Source organism: Rutilus rutilus (genome assembly GCF_951802725.1).
Source record: "Rutilus rutilus genome assembly, chromosome: 3".
NCBI classification, from domain to species: domain Eukaryota; kingdom Metazoa; phylum Chordata; class Actinopteri; order Cypriniformes; family Leuciscidae; genus Rutilus; species Rutilus rutilus.
In genome coordinates, this window is record NC_140211.1 from 13,398,032 (window position 1) to 13,414,146 (window position 16,115).

At 36.4% G+C, this 16,115-nt stretch overlaps 1 protein-coding gene across 1 annotated transcript in view; it reads right to left on the minus strand.

Moving 5' to 3' along the window:
* Positions 1-579: 579 nt before the first annotated feature.
* igf1rb (insulin-like growth factor 1b receptor) overlaps positions 580-16,115 on the minus strand; it is an 83,250-nt gene continuing 67,714 nt past the window's right edge. Inside the window, exons 20-21 of the mRNA XM_084404245.1 lie at positions 11,923-12,057; positions 580-3,542 (exon numbers count right to left, since the gene is read on the minus strand). Of these exons, the coding sequence (XP_084260371.1) occupies positions 3,074-3,542; positions 11,923-12,057 (604 nt within the window). The 3' untranslated portion in view covers positions 580-3,073. The remainder of the gene's footprint in view (positions 3,543-11,922; positions 12,058-16,115) is intronic.

Below are 16,115 nucleotides of genomic sequence, written 5' to 3' on the forward strand. Positions count from 1 at the left end.
GATCTGTACTGACAAATCAACCATTGGTCTGAGATGGTCAGAGGAGAGCATTAGGATGGTGATCTTGGACAATCGTTGATTTAAAAAATCTGAATTATGAAAAATGCAGAAAAAAAAATGACCATAGATACGAAGGCTGTGGAGGAGGGCGTGATATTGGTATTGCTATTTGATTGTTGTTGGATTTGTAATTAATTTTTCCAAATTGGACAAACAAATCTGGCGAATTTCGCCAATTTAAACATTTCCCTTTTATAAAAATGCTTTAGTGAAAATTTACAAGAATATCTTGAATCTGGATTTATAAAATGCATATTTAATCAGCCCACGAGTAATTTTTGTTAAACTGCTATGAAATACGACATGGGGAAAAAGCTATTGGCTCATAAACCAGTCATTTCAGCTAGCAAACTTCTCCAACCATTTACCTTTATATTGCATCTTTTTTTTTTTAATTACGCTAAAATGTTTGTGTTGATCTTTTGTTTGGGCTGAGAAAAAATATGTTTCCCAAAGCCAGCACAAAACTTATATACATTTGATGCACCTGACAAACAGCAAAAACTTACAGAGGGAACGCACATAAATCCATTTTTAGTTTCAATGAACATTTGGTTTCCGATACAATAACAGTATTCCGATGAATGTATAATGAAAACTTCAAAATAATAACAGTGGGATTCAGAGACATGAAAGGGAGAGGAGATCAGAACCATTATATCCTCAAAAATAACTCCATTCGAATTATTCCATCTATTGACTTTTGCCCTCAAGTTAAAAGATGGATAAATTAAACATCGACAACATTCCAGCACATTTGGAGTCAATTGTCAGATCTGTTCTTGTTTTAATAAATAATAAACAAATTTAAGCGAGATCCGATAGGAAAGAAAGCAGCTAGTCATACAAAATGTCCGTAATTCGGTAATGTCTCCACTCCGAGATTGTGGTTTGTAGCGTTTATGAGGTTTTACCCAGATACAGAGAGCAGTAATATTGTCCTTTTCATGAAAAAGGTCAGATGTACTTTATATACAGGTACATAAAAAAAGAGTGAGGTAGATAAATGTCTGAAAAAAAAAAGAAAAAAAAAAAAAATCCCAATGTCATGAAAAAAAGCATATAAAAATATCTAAAATGTTGCACTTAATCAGGGGGGGGGGGGGGTTACAGTGATTATTAAACACATCACATAAACAAGAGAGAGGAAAAAAATAAAGAAAATAAATAATGAAAATAAAAGGTCAGGATGTGGGGAAAACCATAAAAGGTGACAGTTTTTCCTTTGAAAAATCCTTCCAAAAAAATTAAAACAAAAGTCCCAAAAACTGGCGCTCATAGTCAAACCTGTATCTTAAATGTATATAAGTGATCTATGTTACAAACACAACTTCTGCATAGAGATATGCTGAATCATATCTGTATAATCGGTGTTTATCAGGCTCTGCTCGGAAGAAAGGAAACGCAGAGTTTAGAACATTTACAAAGGGCGGCAGGATCAGTCACAAATAAGGCTGAACAATCAATCCAAAGTATGAGACGAGTCTATCTTCAAGGCAAGCGATGAAACGAATTCAAACTTTGCCAAATTTTTTTTAGTCATATCTTGTCGGTTACAGAGGAATGAATAACGAGAGAACGAAACATTGGATTCTGAGACCGAAACATTGAGGAGTTTGACCTGAGAGTATTTGTTGCGCATTAATGTGATGAGAGACACAGTGTTCAGCTGTTGTAGAATCACGTCGAACGAGGTGCCGCCATTAATGGCATGAAGAAAGAAGTGTGTTCTATTGCCGGTTTCGCTATCAAAAAAAGAAGGCATTAAACAACTTTACATTGGAAAACTCAACTGTTAGATTGAACCTTCTATTGGTTTTTTTTCGTTTTTTTTTCTCGTTTTGCAGAACTATAAGCATCATAAAATGGACTGTAGTGGAAAGGCAAAGGATTACACCTGAAGAATCTCTTTACAATTTTACAACCACAAAAGAAAAAACAAGAATAAAATAGCAGCTTTTTTCAGCACAGACATATAAATGATCAATCTGAACTGTAAAAAAGGTACAAAAGTGACCGACAAACGACGCACACGCTCTGTGGTCCGAAGTACGACTGAACGACCAAACGAGAGAATTGTTGTGAAGATTTCAAATGCCACAATTTTAAATCTTTTGAGCTTCTTTTTGACCCAATTCCCTTTTCTTTGCGATGTAATATCTGCTGCATTTGTTCTTCCACTTTTGCATTATTATTTCATCCGAAATGCAAAAAACCCAAAGCGAGAAGACAGAAAAGTGAGAATCAGGGAAATGTCACTCTATTGATTGTGTTTTAAAGTAAAAGATGCTTTGGATCACCAGTGTAAAAAACAAAAAAAACATATGCGGACATTTTTGCATATTTTGGGGAATTGTACAAGAGTATACAATTTGGCAACATAAAAAAGAGATTTGGCAGAGTCGTGAATTTCTTCACTATGTTGCACAGCCAGATCATTCGGAGAGAGAGTGGAAGCCAAAGATCTCCGTATCTAGATTGGAGTTGGGTCTTACTTCTAAGATGGGCGGAAGAGGAACTCTCACACCTTTCTCTAATCTAGACGCACGTCTTTGGGAACAAAGACAAAGAGCAAGCGCTTCGATGTAGGATTCGCTTGGAGATATGCAGAGCGTTTCGTAATAATGCCACCGTACCACCACTGGCTCTGATAGACCTTCAAACCAGTTTTGGAAGTTTAGAAAAGTAACAAAACGTAACAAAAAACAGTCAGCCTATCGAGTGCGAGAGTGAAGGTCATGGTTTTTCCAGTCAGTGATCCAGTCTGCGGAAATAACAAATGAGTTCATGTCAATCAATTCAACGATTCAATCGAAATACACAAAAAACAAAGAAAATTCAAACTTTGTCCGTTGAGGTATGATTGAAAAAATTGATTGCCTGGACTCTCAGTTTATGCCGGTTTTTTTTCTTTCCTTGTCTCTTTATTTTAATATTTCTTCTCAGGAGACCACACAGTGGCTTGACAGACAGAGACACGTCCATGTTTTCGGAAACGGGGTCGGGCCGCTGATCAGCAAGCCGACGACTGGGGCAGAGGCAAGGCACGCTCGTTCTTACGCCCCCCGTTCATGTGAGCGTAAGGCTGGGACTCGTCAAACGGGCTCCGGAGAACCATGGAGGGCCCGTTTGCCGCCGATGCGGGGAGCGGGTGCTTGTCCGGGGAGCTGGGGGAGGAAGGCGGTGACGACGGGCCGGCCGGAGTGGCGGAGCACTGGGGCGCAGGGGAGCACTGTTGAGGGGAGGCTAAAGAGGGGGCGAGGGGCTGCAGGCTGGAGGACGGCTCCAGAGGAACGTTCTCCATGGTTCCCACGTTCTCCATGTCCAGCTCTTCCGTGTCGGGGGGTTTGTTCTCCTCGCTGTAGAAGAAGCTCATCTCCTTGAAGCCCTCCTCCAGGTCGTCCTTGAGGCTGCTGATGATCTCCAGGAAGGACGGACGCATTTTGGGGTTGAACTGCCAGCACATGCGCATCAGCTCAAACCTGGAAGATCAAAACAAAGAGAAGCTAAGCATTTGGCCATGTTGAGATTATCAGCATCCGATGACATTCAGCCTGATAAACAGAAGAGATGAAGTCAGCACAAAATAAATAAATAAATAATATATGAAGTTTTTCATTTTTAAGAATTTATATATGACTTTTAGGGAATGTTGTGTTAAAATGCTATTGTTAATTTGTATTGAAAATATTCCTAATCATTTCACCTTATACTTTGTGTTGTTTAAAAAAAGTCAATTTCCAATTTAAAATGTATATACTGTATATTATATATAGAGATGCCCCTTTAAAAAATTAACTATTGTAAATATTAAATGTACTGTGTGTGAATATATATATATACACACACATTATATATTATATACACAATATAATACTGTAATGTTTTTAAAAGTAGTATCTTACGCTCACCAAGGCTGCATTTATTTGATTACAATGACAGTAATATTTATATTATGTGAATATTTATTTTATTAGAAAACAGTAATATTGTGAAATGTTATTACAATGTAAAATGACTGTTTTCTATTTGAATATATTTAAAAATGTAATTTATTCCTGTGATGGTAAAGCTGAATTTTCAGCATCATTACTGAACAATAATGTAATTACATTACATGATCCTTCAGAAATCAAGAAACGTTTATCATTATTATTATCAATGTTGAAAACAGTTTTGTTAAAAAAATAACAAAATAAATAAATCAGGATTCTATATATAAATAAAGTATTAATTATTCATTTGTATTATTTTAAAATGATAATACACACACACACACACACGTATACACATACACATACATACATATATATATATACACACACACATACAGACATATATACATATATATATATGTGTATGTATGTATGTATGTATGTATGTATATGTATATGTATATGTATATGTATATATATATATATATATATATATATATATATATATACACACACACACATACATACATTCACACATATATATATATATATATATATATATATATATACATATATACATACATACATACACACACACACATACCAAAGGTTACATTAGCCAAACAATTTCTGACAATGCTAAATTGCATGGATAAAGCGCAACCATGTATATTTACATACATTCATATAGCATTACTAAACATGTAAACAGTACTATTTAACATGATTGTCATAAAATCACTCAACACATCTTGTTTATACCGTCCACGCCTACTTTGCGCAGCTCTGAACAACAGGTGGCAGTGTGACGAATCAGTAACATAAACATGCATGCTATCAGCGGTTACGTCCTAAACACAGCTGCAGTGAGCTCATGGTGAATGCTGTGACCTCTTTACTACACAGCAAACACAGAACTGTGATGAAATCACACTGCAAAGCTGGGGAGAGCTGTAAAGGAGGCCCGAGAGCGACAGCGAAATGGGAACTGCTACAGTTACGGAGAGAAAAAAAAGAAAATAAGACTACGATCTCGCTGACACTTGAGCATTCCAGTTCACCATTTTAATTATACACAAACAGACTAAGAATACCAGAGGAGTCCGCTGAAAAAAAAATACTCGGATCCCTGTGCCAGCTCACACACTAGTGGAGTAACACACACCATTAAGTCTTACAAACACCAGCGCCGGCTACACACCCACACACAGCAAGCGCAAACATCAGCTGACAGTTACAAATACCCGTGCACCACATACACAAACATTCACACCAGCATATCGTTTCACGCACACACACACACCCCGACCGGGGCTTTTGGCTCTCCAGCTGTGAGACAGAGGGATTGGACTCACTGCCCTCAGTCTCCAGCTTGTTTTTCCTGCACAGCACTAAATTAAGTTTCCATTGATGGGGAGGTTCAGTCAGATTTTAGCACCTCCAGTGTTAAAATTGCTATAGGAACTGGACTAAAGCCTGCAGTAACCTTAGAAAGTCTGAATGTTTTAGGGCCAACAACTAAATATGGATTTTTTTTTTTTTTTCAGAGATATGATGAAAAATCAAATTCAAAATGCAAGTGAGAAGATCTTAGAATTGTTTTAATGCATCCATCCATCCATCCATCCATCCATCCATCCATCCATGTGTGTATTTTGTTAAATAACGTTGTTAAAAGGCAAAATTGAGTAACCATAAAGCAAAAAGTAGTTATTTTTTGTTTTTACTTTCAAAAACAATTTCAAACATTTTCAAGGTAAATATTCATTTTTCTTAAGGTAATGCAATTTGACCTGACTAACTTCAGCTTTTAATATTTATTTATTTATTTTTAATGGCTGACCTTGCTATTACAGCGGTCTCAATATATAAAAATTTATTATATAAATAATTATAAATTATATACAAACATACATATACATACATATATATATATATATATATATATATATACTGTAAATGATTAATATTATTTAAAATATCCAGACAGCTGCACCAAATCTTTTACTTTTCTCAGATCCCACAAAAATTTCAAATTCAATTCAACAAAATGTGAAAAAAATAACAGTAAGAATAATAGTACAGATTTAAGGTAACGGTTTTGCATTAGCATTAATATTAGGAAATATCGCTGCGCTGATACATTTTATGAAAGCACTGAAATGCATAATTCAGTCTGTTTTTTTTACATATAATTCCAAGTGATCCTGCTCTAGCTTCTTTTTTTTTATTGCTAGAGCAAACATAAACAAAATAGCTGGCCAAAATATCAATTACATTTTCAAGGCAGAAGTCAACATTTTACTTCTGTGAGAAATGGGATATTAGCAACTAGAAAGAATGTAAGGAAGGACTTGATTTCATACATCAGGAATAGATTGGAAAAGTGCACGTACCAAAAAGGAAACAGGCGGAAGGTAGAGAGGGATTGAAAAATGATGTAAGCCGAAAAAGAAAATCATTTCGGAGGCGGAGCAAGTTCTTTTGATAACACTTTACTTAAAGCCTGTACTGTATATATAATGCATTAGAAAAGTATTTTTTTAATGCATTCATTATTACAGCTTGTAATGCACCTTATAATGCATTGTATGGTCTGATGAATAATTGTAACCACCGTAATAATACATTATTAAGCTTATCTATTCACTGAACACACCTTTAGAAAGTAAAATGCATTAAAACACATAACCAATTTCAGATGTAACAAGGAATCTGCAAATATTAAAATGCATTTTAACTTTGGCTACAATTTTTTATATATATATATATATATATATATATATATATATATATATATATATATATATATATATATATATATATAAATAATGAATTATAACGTACACCATAAATACTTTTATAACGCATTATAAAGAAGGGCTTTAAGTAAAGTGTTACCATTCTTTTCTTTTGATGAATGGTTACAAAGTATTACAGAATCAAAATTTTAGTACAGTCCAAATATTTTCCTAGTAGGAGGCAGTGTTTTTTGCTTTTTTTGTGGCAATTTTATTAACAATATCGCATCAGCTGCATGAGCACCATCGCTCAAAGCCTTTGTTCCAATCGCTACACTGCACATAATTTCCACTTTTAATCTAATATCTGGACTTCCTTTGAAGCTTAACTTGGGTGACCCGTTGTCATTGTTAGAAGCATGTACCAGCCTGAAAGCCTCCCACATGCCCTCCTCCACTCCTGTTCTGGCAGCTTTAAACACCACTTCATCCTTCCCGGCACTTCTCTGAAAAAGTGTTAAAAGGTGCCAAACGTCGGCCAACCACAACAAAGACCCTAAACCAGACCGCCTTGAGATGAAAATGAGGCACAGGCCAACGCAAACTATTGTGCACTTCCCGTCAATGGACAGTGAAACAACACATCATTGTTCATTTGTTTCACCAATAAGCATGGCCTGGAAGTTTCCTTTTTATTTTAGGTCTTCAAAAAATAAATAAAAATCTAAAAGGACTATGCAACATAATATTTGCATATTAATTTCATAAATATTATATATCTTATATTATTAATCATTTTTTTCATAGTAATTATATAAAATCAGAAAAATATCTAAATCATATTTAATTAAATATATTTTTATTTGATATATATATATATATATATATATATACACTCACCTAAAGGATAATTAGGAACACCTGTTCAATTTCTCATTAATGCAATTATTTAATCAACCAATCACATGGCAGTTGCTTCAATGCATTTAGGGGTGTGGTCCTGGTCAAGACAATCTCCTGAACTCCAAACTGAATGTCAGAATGGGAAAGAAAGGTGATTTAAGCAATTTTGAGCGTGGCATGGTTGTTGGTGCCAGACGGGCCGGTCTGAGTATTTCACAATCTGCTCAGTTACTGGGATTTTCACGCACAACCATTTCTAGGGTTTACAAAGAATGGTGTGAAAAGGGAAAAACATCCAGTATGCGGCAGTCCTGTGGGCGAAAATGCTTTGTTGACGCTAGAGGTCAGAGGAGAATGGGCCGACTGATTCAAGCTGATAGAAGAGCAACTTTGACTGAAATAACCACTCGTTACAACCGAGGTATGCAGCAAAGCATTTGTGAAGCCACAACACGCACAACCTTGAGGCGGATGGGCTACAACAGCAGAAGACCCCACCGGGTACCACTCATCTCCACTACAAATAGGAAAAAGAGGCTACAATTTGCACAAGCTCACCAAAATTGGACAGTTGAAGACTGGAAAAATGTTGCCTGGTCTGATGAGTCTCGATTTCTGTTGAGACATTCAGATGGTAGAGTCAGAATTTGGCGTAAACAGAATGAGAACATGGATCCATCATGCCTTGTTACCACTGTGCAGGCTGGTGGTGGTGGTGTAATGGTGTGGGGGATGTTTTCTTGGCACACTTTAGGCCCCTTAGTGCCAATTGGGCATCGTTTAAATGCCACGGCCTACCTGAGCATTGTTTCTGACCATGTCCATCCCTTTATGACCACCATGTACCATCCTCTGATGGCTACTTCCAGCAGGATAATGCACCATGTCACAAAGCTCGAATCATTTCAAATTGGTTTCTTGAACATGACAATGAGTTCACTGTACTAAAATGGCCCCCACAGTCACCAGATCTCAACCCAATAGAGCATCTTTGGGATGTGGTGGAACGGGAGCTTCATGCCCTGGATGTGCATCCCACAAATCTCCATCAACTGCAAGATGCTATCCTATCAATATGGGCCAACATTTCTAAAGAATGCTTTCAGCACCTTGTTGAATCAATGCCACATAGAATTAAGGCAGTTCTGAAGGCGAAAGAGGGTCAAACACAGTATTAGTATGGTGTTCCTAATAATCCTTTAGGTGAGTGTATATATATATACACACAATCTCACCTAAAGGATTATTAGGAACACCTGTTCAATTTCTCATTAATGCAATTATCTAATCAACCAATCACATGGCAGTTGCTTCAATGCATTTAGGGGTGTGGTCCTGGTCAAGACAATCTCCTGAACTCCAAACTGAATGTCAGAATGGGAAAGAAAGGTGATTTAAGCAATTTTGAGCGTGGCATGGTTGTTGGTGCCAGACGGGCCGGTCTGAGTATTTCACAATCTGCTCAGTTACTGGGATTTTCACGCGCAACCATTTCTAGGGTTTACAAAGAATGGTGTGAAAAGGGAAAAACATCCAGTATGCGGCAGTCCTGTGGGCGAAAATGCCTTGTTGATGCTAGAGGTCAGAGGAGAATGGGCCGACTGATTCAAGCTGATAGAAGAGCAACTTTGACTGAAATAACTACTTGTTACAACCGAGGTATGCAGCAAAGCATTTGTGAAGCCACAACACGCACAACCTTGAGGCGGATGGGCTACAACAGCAGAAGACCCCACCGGGTACCACTCATCTCCACTACAAATAGGAAAAAGAGGCTACAATTTGCATGAGCTCACCAAAATTGGACAGTTGAAGACTGGAAAAATGTTGCCTGGTCTGATGAGTCTCGATTTCTGTTGAGACATTCAGATGGTAGAGTCAGAATTTGGCGTAAACAGAATGAGAACATGGATCCATCATGCCTTGTTACCACTGTGCAGGTTGGTGGTGGTGGTGTAATGGTGTGGGGGATGTTTTCTTGGCACACTTTAGGCCCCTTAGTGCCAACTGGGCATCGTTTAAATGCCACGGCCTACCTGAGCATTGTTTCTGACCATGTCCATCCCTTTATGACCACCATGTACCCATCCTCTGATGGCTACTTCCAGCAGGATAATGCACCATGTCACAAAGCTCGAATCATTTCAAATTGGTTTCTTGAACATGACAATGAGTTCACTGTACTAAAATGGCCCCCACAGTCACCAGATCTCAACCCAATAGAGCATCTTTGGGATGTGGTGGAACGGGAGCTTCGTGCCCTGGATGTGCATCCCACAAATCTCCATCAACTGCAAGATGCTATCCTATCAATATGGGCCAACATTTCTAAAGAATGCTTTCAGCACCTTGTTGAATCAATGCCACGTAGAATTAAGGCAGTTCTGAAGGCGAAAGGGGGTCAAACACAGTATTAGTATGGTGTTCCTAATAATCCTTTAGGTGAGTGTATATGTAGCTTTTTAAAATGGATAAATATTTAGAAATGCATATATAGATATAACATTTAAATTTAAATATATAATACAAGGCTGAAAAATATATTTTAGAGATATTTTATTTTAGCTATATCACCCTAATTTAACAGATTAATTTGGTCATTTATTAGATTAAAAACACAAGATGTGGCTGACAAAAAAATGTTGGTGTTAAATGGCCAAATGGGAACGTAAGCCATCCCTGACATCCAAAACTAGCTTTCCATTGTTTGTACCACTTTCTTCTCAAAACACATATCTATCTACCAACTTTCCTGATATAATGTTCTATTATTAAAAATGTGGCATCCTTGTGTAGCTCCGAGTGCTCGTATTTCACTGCCAGCTCTCACACTTTAGATAAAACACGGACTTGAAGCCAAACGCAACCTCACTCAAACCACGCCAAAGAAAACCCAGAGCTTGGAGGCTCACATAGATAAACAAATTATACTTAAATTTAGCGCACAGCACCCACTGGAAGAGCATTAGACTTAGCAGTTTTAAAATCCAAAACAAATAATAGCCGAAGTCAAAAACTGTTTGTTAAATACCATTGATTCTCAAGCTAATCTAGATTTTTTTTTTTGTCAATTCTTGTTTTCAGCTTTGTGACATTACCACCTGAATCATACAGTAGGTGGCAGACTTTCTACTTTTTAAAAGGATTGTTCACCCAAAAATGAAAAATCATCATCATCATCTATTTACCATCATGTCCTTCCAAACCTATATGAAAATTCATATTGAGCAATTTCAAAAGTGCCACAACATGATGGTTTGACATCAATGAAACCTAACTAGGACAGAAAGAATAGTGATATTGAATTTTGGTCTGTTTCTCACATAAAAATATAATATACATTAAAAAGATTTAGAATATAGTGCAAGAGTTATATGGATCACTTTCATGTTTTTGTCCTTTTTGGAGCTCGAGATCCTCTGATAACTGTCTGCTTAAGGCGAGACACTACAGGTGAATAGGGTAAAAATGTTAACTAGCAGATATCACCATGAAACTTTCCCAGTTGATTACCTACATTAAGATGAGAAAAAAATGTATTACAAGTTTTCTGTAATTTAATGTTTAAATATGCAAATTAGGCAATATCTAATTAAATATGCGCTAATATGCAAAATCTGAGTATTGGATAAAGCCAGGTTAAAAAAATATTTTTTCAATGTGTTCACATATTAGACGGGAAAAAAATAAGAGGGATTTACGGATATCTACTTTTGTTATCCTGTAAATCAGAATATACTGTCAATAGCCTTAAAAAAAAGATTTTCGCCATGTTTTTTGGAATAAAATGTTATATAAATCAGGCAAGGAATAATATATTTACAAATCCCTCTGTAAATGTCTTCATAATATAACTAGGTACAAGACTGGAAAGTTTGGTGTATATAGGTGCTACTGAAGTGACCATATTTGGATCCGACAGCATTGTACAGGAGAGAGAGAGCTTTCCAGCGGTGCATGTGATGACAGGGAGCAGACAGCGATGTTGATTAAGAACGCCAACTTTTGCTGAATTTATGAGAAATCTACAGACGCAAACAGACAAAGTGTAGTAAAATAAAGACCTAAATGTGTATTTCGGACTTTTTTTTCACCACAAGTCTGAAAGAAGACAAATATCCAAAAATCTCAAAATTGACCAGTAAAAAAAATAAACGATGTTTTTGCCTGCCGTGTCTCGCTTTAAAAAACAGCATCAAGCTTTTTTAAATGATTGTGTTCCATTGAAGTCAAATAAACGCATAAAGTGAGTGAAAGATGATGAATTGAATGAAGTGACTTACAGCATATCAGGACAGTTGTCTGGTTTGTCCAGTAGTCCTCCCTCCATGACAAACCGCAGTACCTGCTCATTGGACATGCCCTGATAGGGTTGCTCAGCCAGGGTGGCTATTTCCCACAACACCACCCCAAAGGACCTGCAAAGAAGAGAACAGACGAGAACAGTTAGAACAGATCTACATTGATAGTGACTAGGGATTTCAGTTTACATAAATTCCCATAATCGGTCAATGTTTAAAGGGATAGTTCACCCAAAAATGAAAATTCTGTCAGTAATTACTCACCCTAACGTCGTTCCAAACCCGTAAGACTTTCGCTCATCTTCAGAACACAAATGAAGATCTTTTTGATGATATAAACATTCATCAGCTCACACATCAGTTGTGGTAAAAGGAAGCTCAATGATGTTGGCTTGACGTGCAAGAACCAATGAGGTTTGTTGTCATGTGTTACGCCGCACATTTGAGTTTATGTTCGCTTATCAATGTTTATATGTGAATAAAAAACTAAATTCAATCTGTTCATCATATAATTAAGGAATTGAGTATCTTCAGAAAATTGGGACTAAACCACTCAATTCATAAGTTTTACGACCTCTTTATGACATTTTTGAAGCGTCAAAATGGTAGTTGTGTAGCTGTCAATAGAGGGACAGAAAGCTCTCAGATTTCATCAAAAAGATCTTCATTTGTGTTCGAAGATTAATGAAAGTCTTACCGGTTAGGAACGACATGAGAGTGAGTAAATAATGACAGAATTTTATGGGTGAACTACCCTTTAAATTAACGATCAATTAATCGTTAACCTCTTATATCCGAAGCGGTGAATATAGGGAATATGACCATCTCTTAACAAGTGCTTTTAAATTTGCTGACATATTACAAGTGATTAATTTCCACAGCGTGAAAAAATAAATGCTTTAAATTTGATCTGTAAAATCATTGTACATTAAAGCAACACCAAGGAACTTTTCCTCTGCGGTCGCCCTACAGGTCGGAACCGGAATTGTCCATTACCGCTGTCGTAAATAATTTAGCCTATACCGCATCCTACTGTCGCACGCACACGCTCGCTGTTTATCCAGCACCGGCTTTGGAATCAACAATTGTAACGCTTGCCGGAAAGCAAGTCAAATTTGTAGTTTTCTTATGTCTCATTAGAACTACAGAAACGCGACCTGATCTGGCAATCTTACATAGCGTGGATATACCAGATAAAGGACCGCAAAGCGGTGGCATAAATGCCCTTCACCCTGTCACGACTTGATGAACCACTGAAACGATTTTGGAAACATTATTTGAAGGTAAAAAATCCTACTTAGTGTTGCTTTAACAGATAGACGTATCATATATTGTCGACTAGTAGAAAAAAACAAGCATATTTGTTTCACTTAGAGACCAAACTACACCAAGTATTTGAAGTAGCATGAAAAAGTGAAGCACATTTAAACAGTATACATGACGCTTTTGTGCCCCATTTTTGTTTGTAACTTAGCAAAACAATTGTGAACCATAGTAGATCACATATGTTCATTTAGAGCAGGTGATCTAGAACAAGCACAAACACAACATAAGACAATGCGTAGATCACGGAGTGACATGACATGCAGCTTGGCTAAAGCTATATGGCTTCCAATCCAGTGTTTTCCAACACCAACCAACGTCATTTGAAAACTCAATCAATGGATACTGGATCTCCGGTGTGGGGGGTGGGTATGGACGATGCGTAGAGACCAATCGCACACCGTTTCCCAGCTAGAGCACACTTGGATTGATTTGATTGCTCAGATTGACAGGTCTTAATTTACCATGCGTTACAGAATAGAAGCGCACAGCTGAAACAGCGCTGGCCTGGAAGATCATCACTCATAAAACCAAGATCTTCACTTGTTTATTCTATGTACTTTTATTGTGGGGTTTACACATGTAAGTAGTTCTTATGTACAGTAAAATCACTTGTTTGGAGGGTCTTTTGGTTAATTATGTTTCAAAGTAAACGGCTAGCCTTACTAATCCATTGCATGGCTTGACATACATTTAGAATACGTAACGTTAATTTTCACTCATTTGTCTGCTGTACGCGTTTTGCGCCTGAGACACACACACCTCAAAACTACGCACTCTAATTATGACCATCGTTAATCGTTTTATCGATTAAATTATTATCGACAATTAATCGATCATCGATTAATCGTTAGCATACCTAATAGCGAACAAAGTGTTCGTTCAAGCGCCTTCAAGTTACTGATTTTCTGTTTAATATCGGATTAAGTTCATCTGAAAGCTGCTCGCTCGTAAAAAGAACCGTTTTTTCAAGAAATATCAATATTTTTACTGAGAATGAGAGATGTGTGTTATACTTTCCTAAAACTTTCAAATGGGAGCAAGTTGTCATTATAATGAGTCAGCCGCTCTGACAAACGATATAATATAATGTGGTCTGTTGATAATAAAGCTATTAAAGCACATAACAAAAATACCTTCAGTCGTGCTTCACTCGAGTAATCTTTCTTTTGGTTCTTCTTATTTTTCTATAAGTGTTGTACATCTAAATTAGATACAAAAGTGATTCAAAGCTTGCAACAAATAAATATAGGCTGTTCCAAAAACCCAATGAGCTGCTTTGTGGTTTACAACTGCATAAATATTGGAAATGCTTTACATTAGGCAGCAACTCATAAAACACAACTATTGAATGAAATAATACATTTTAATTGCACTGAACTATTTGCATCAATACTTCACAGTACTGAATAAAATGTTCCTTTGTAATCCACATCTCTCTTGCCATTCACCATATTGGATTTATGCATTCTGGTGTTGCCTTTTACACAAAGCACAGATGTGACTATAGCATTTCTCACCAGGCTTGACTAACACTGACTGCAATATAGCTGACGTTAACATGTTGCGAAGCACATTTAAATATAGAGCGAGATTTTTTTATTTATTTCACACTTAACTAGTGTCTCAGGCTGAAGCAGGGAAACACCCTGGATGGATTGAAATTAAATTAAATGGAAAAAAAAGGATAAAAACTTGGATATTGTGCTAAATAAAAAATAAAAATACAATTCGATTTTTATTGTGCATATGCAATGCAAGGAATTGTGATGCTGCATACCAATTCGGCTAAAGCAGAGTACATACAAGATTTAGAACAGAGCCTGAATACTAACACTTATTCCAACCTAATAAGGAGAGGAAACTATAAGTAAGCCATTTTTAGGTTTAATGCTCACCGATTGACAATGGTCGACAGAACAATGTCCAGGAAATCTGTCTGAAATGATTCATTATTTTAAAGTGAGTCATTATTCATTATTTTGCACTTCCGTTTGGTGGCGTAAAAATGGGCCCTTTTTACATTTCTGGGTTTTTTAAAAGTGGAAGTAGTTATAATTGGGTAAACTTCTGTTCTAAAGAAAAAGAAGAAAAAAAATCAGCAATAGCATTTCCACAACTTTCCAAAAGAGTGAAAAAATACAGAGAGAGATTGATTCCAGCAGTCAGAAGAAAGAATGATGTCAAATTTGCCGTCACTCCCTCAGCCGTAGTATTAGAAACACCACTTTACAATAAGGTTTCATTAGTTAAAATAAGTAAATGCGTTAACTAACATGAACTAACAATGAATAAAACATTTGTTACAGTATTTTTTAATCTTTTTTAATGTTAGTTAATAAAAATACAGTTATTCATTATTTGTACATTTTAGTTCACAGTGCATTAACTAATGTAAACAAATAAAACCTTTTATTTTAAGAATGAATAAGTAAATGTTGAAATTAACATTAATTTAGATTAATTAGTGCTGTAGAAGTATTTTTCATTCTTAATTCATGTTAACTAAAGTAGTGAACTAATGAAACCTTATTGTAAAGCGTTACCAAAAACGTTACTAGATTTGCAACGTTGATAAGTGAGGAAGCGCGTCATCAGAGTCCGTGAAAAAGGTCCATTACACACACATTTAAGATACAGCCATTATATTCAAATTCTGATCTTAACCATTGCCGCAGAATTTTTTTCACATGGTACATTTGTGATAACTGGTGAAACACTACTCCACTCCTATGTCTGATCCTTGTGTAAAGTTTACCAGACAGACATTCATTATTATCAAGGCCTGTCGGTGACCCTGGTCAGACATGAAAGGTGAACTGTTAGGGCAGACTCTCCAAACACCTGGAAGG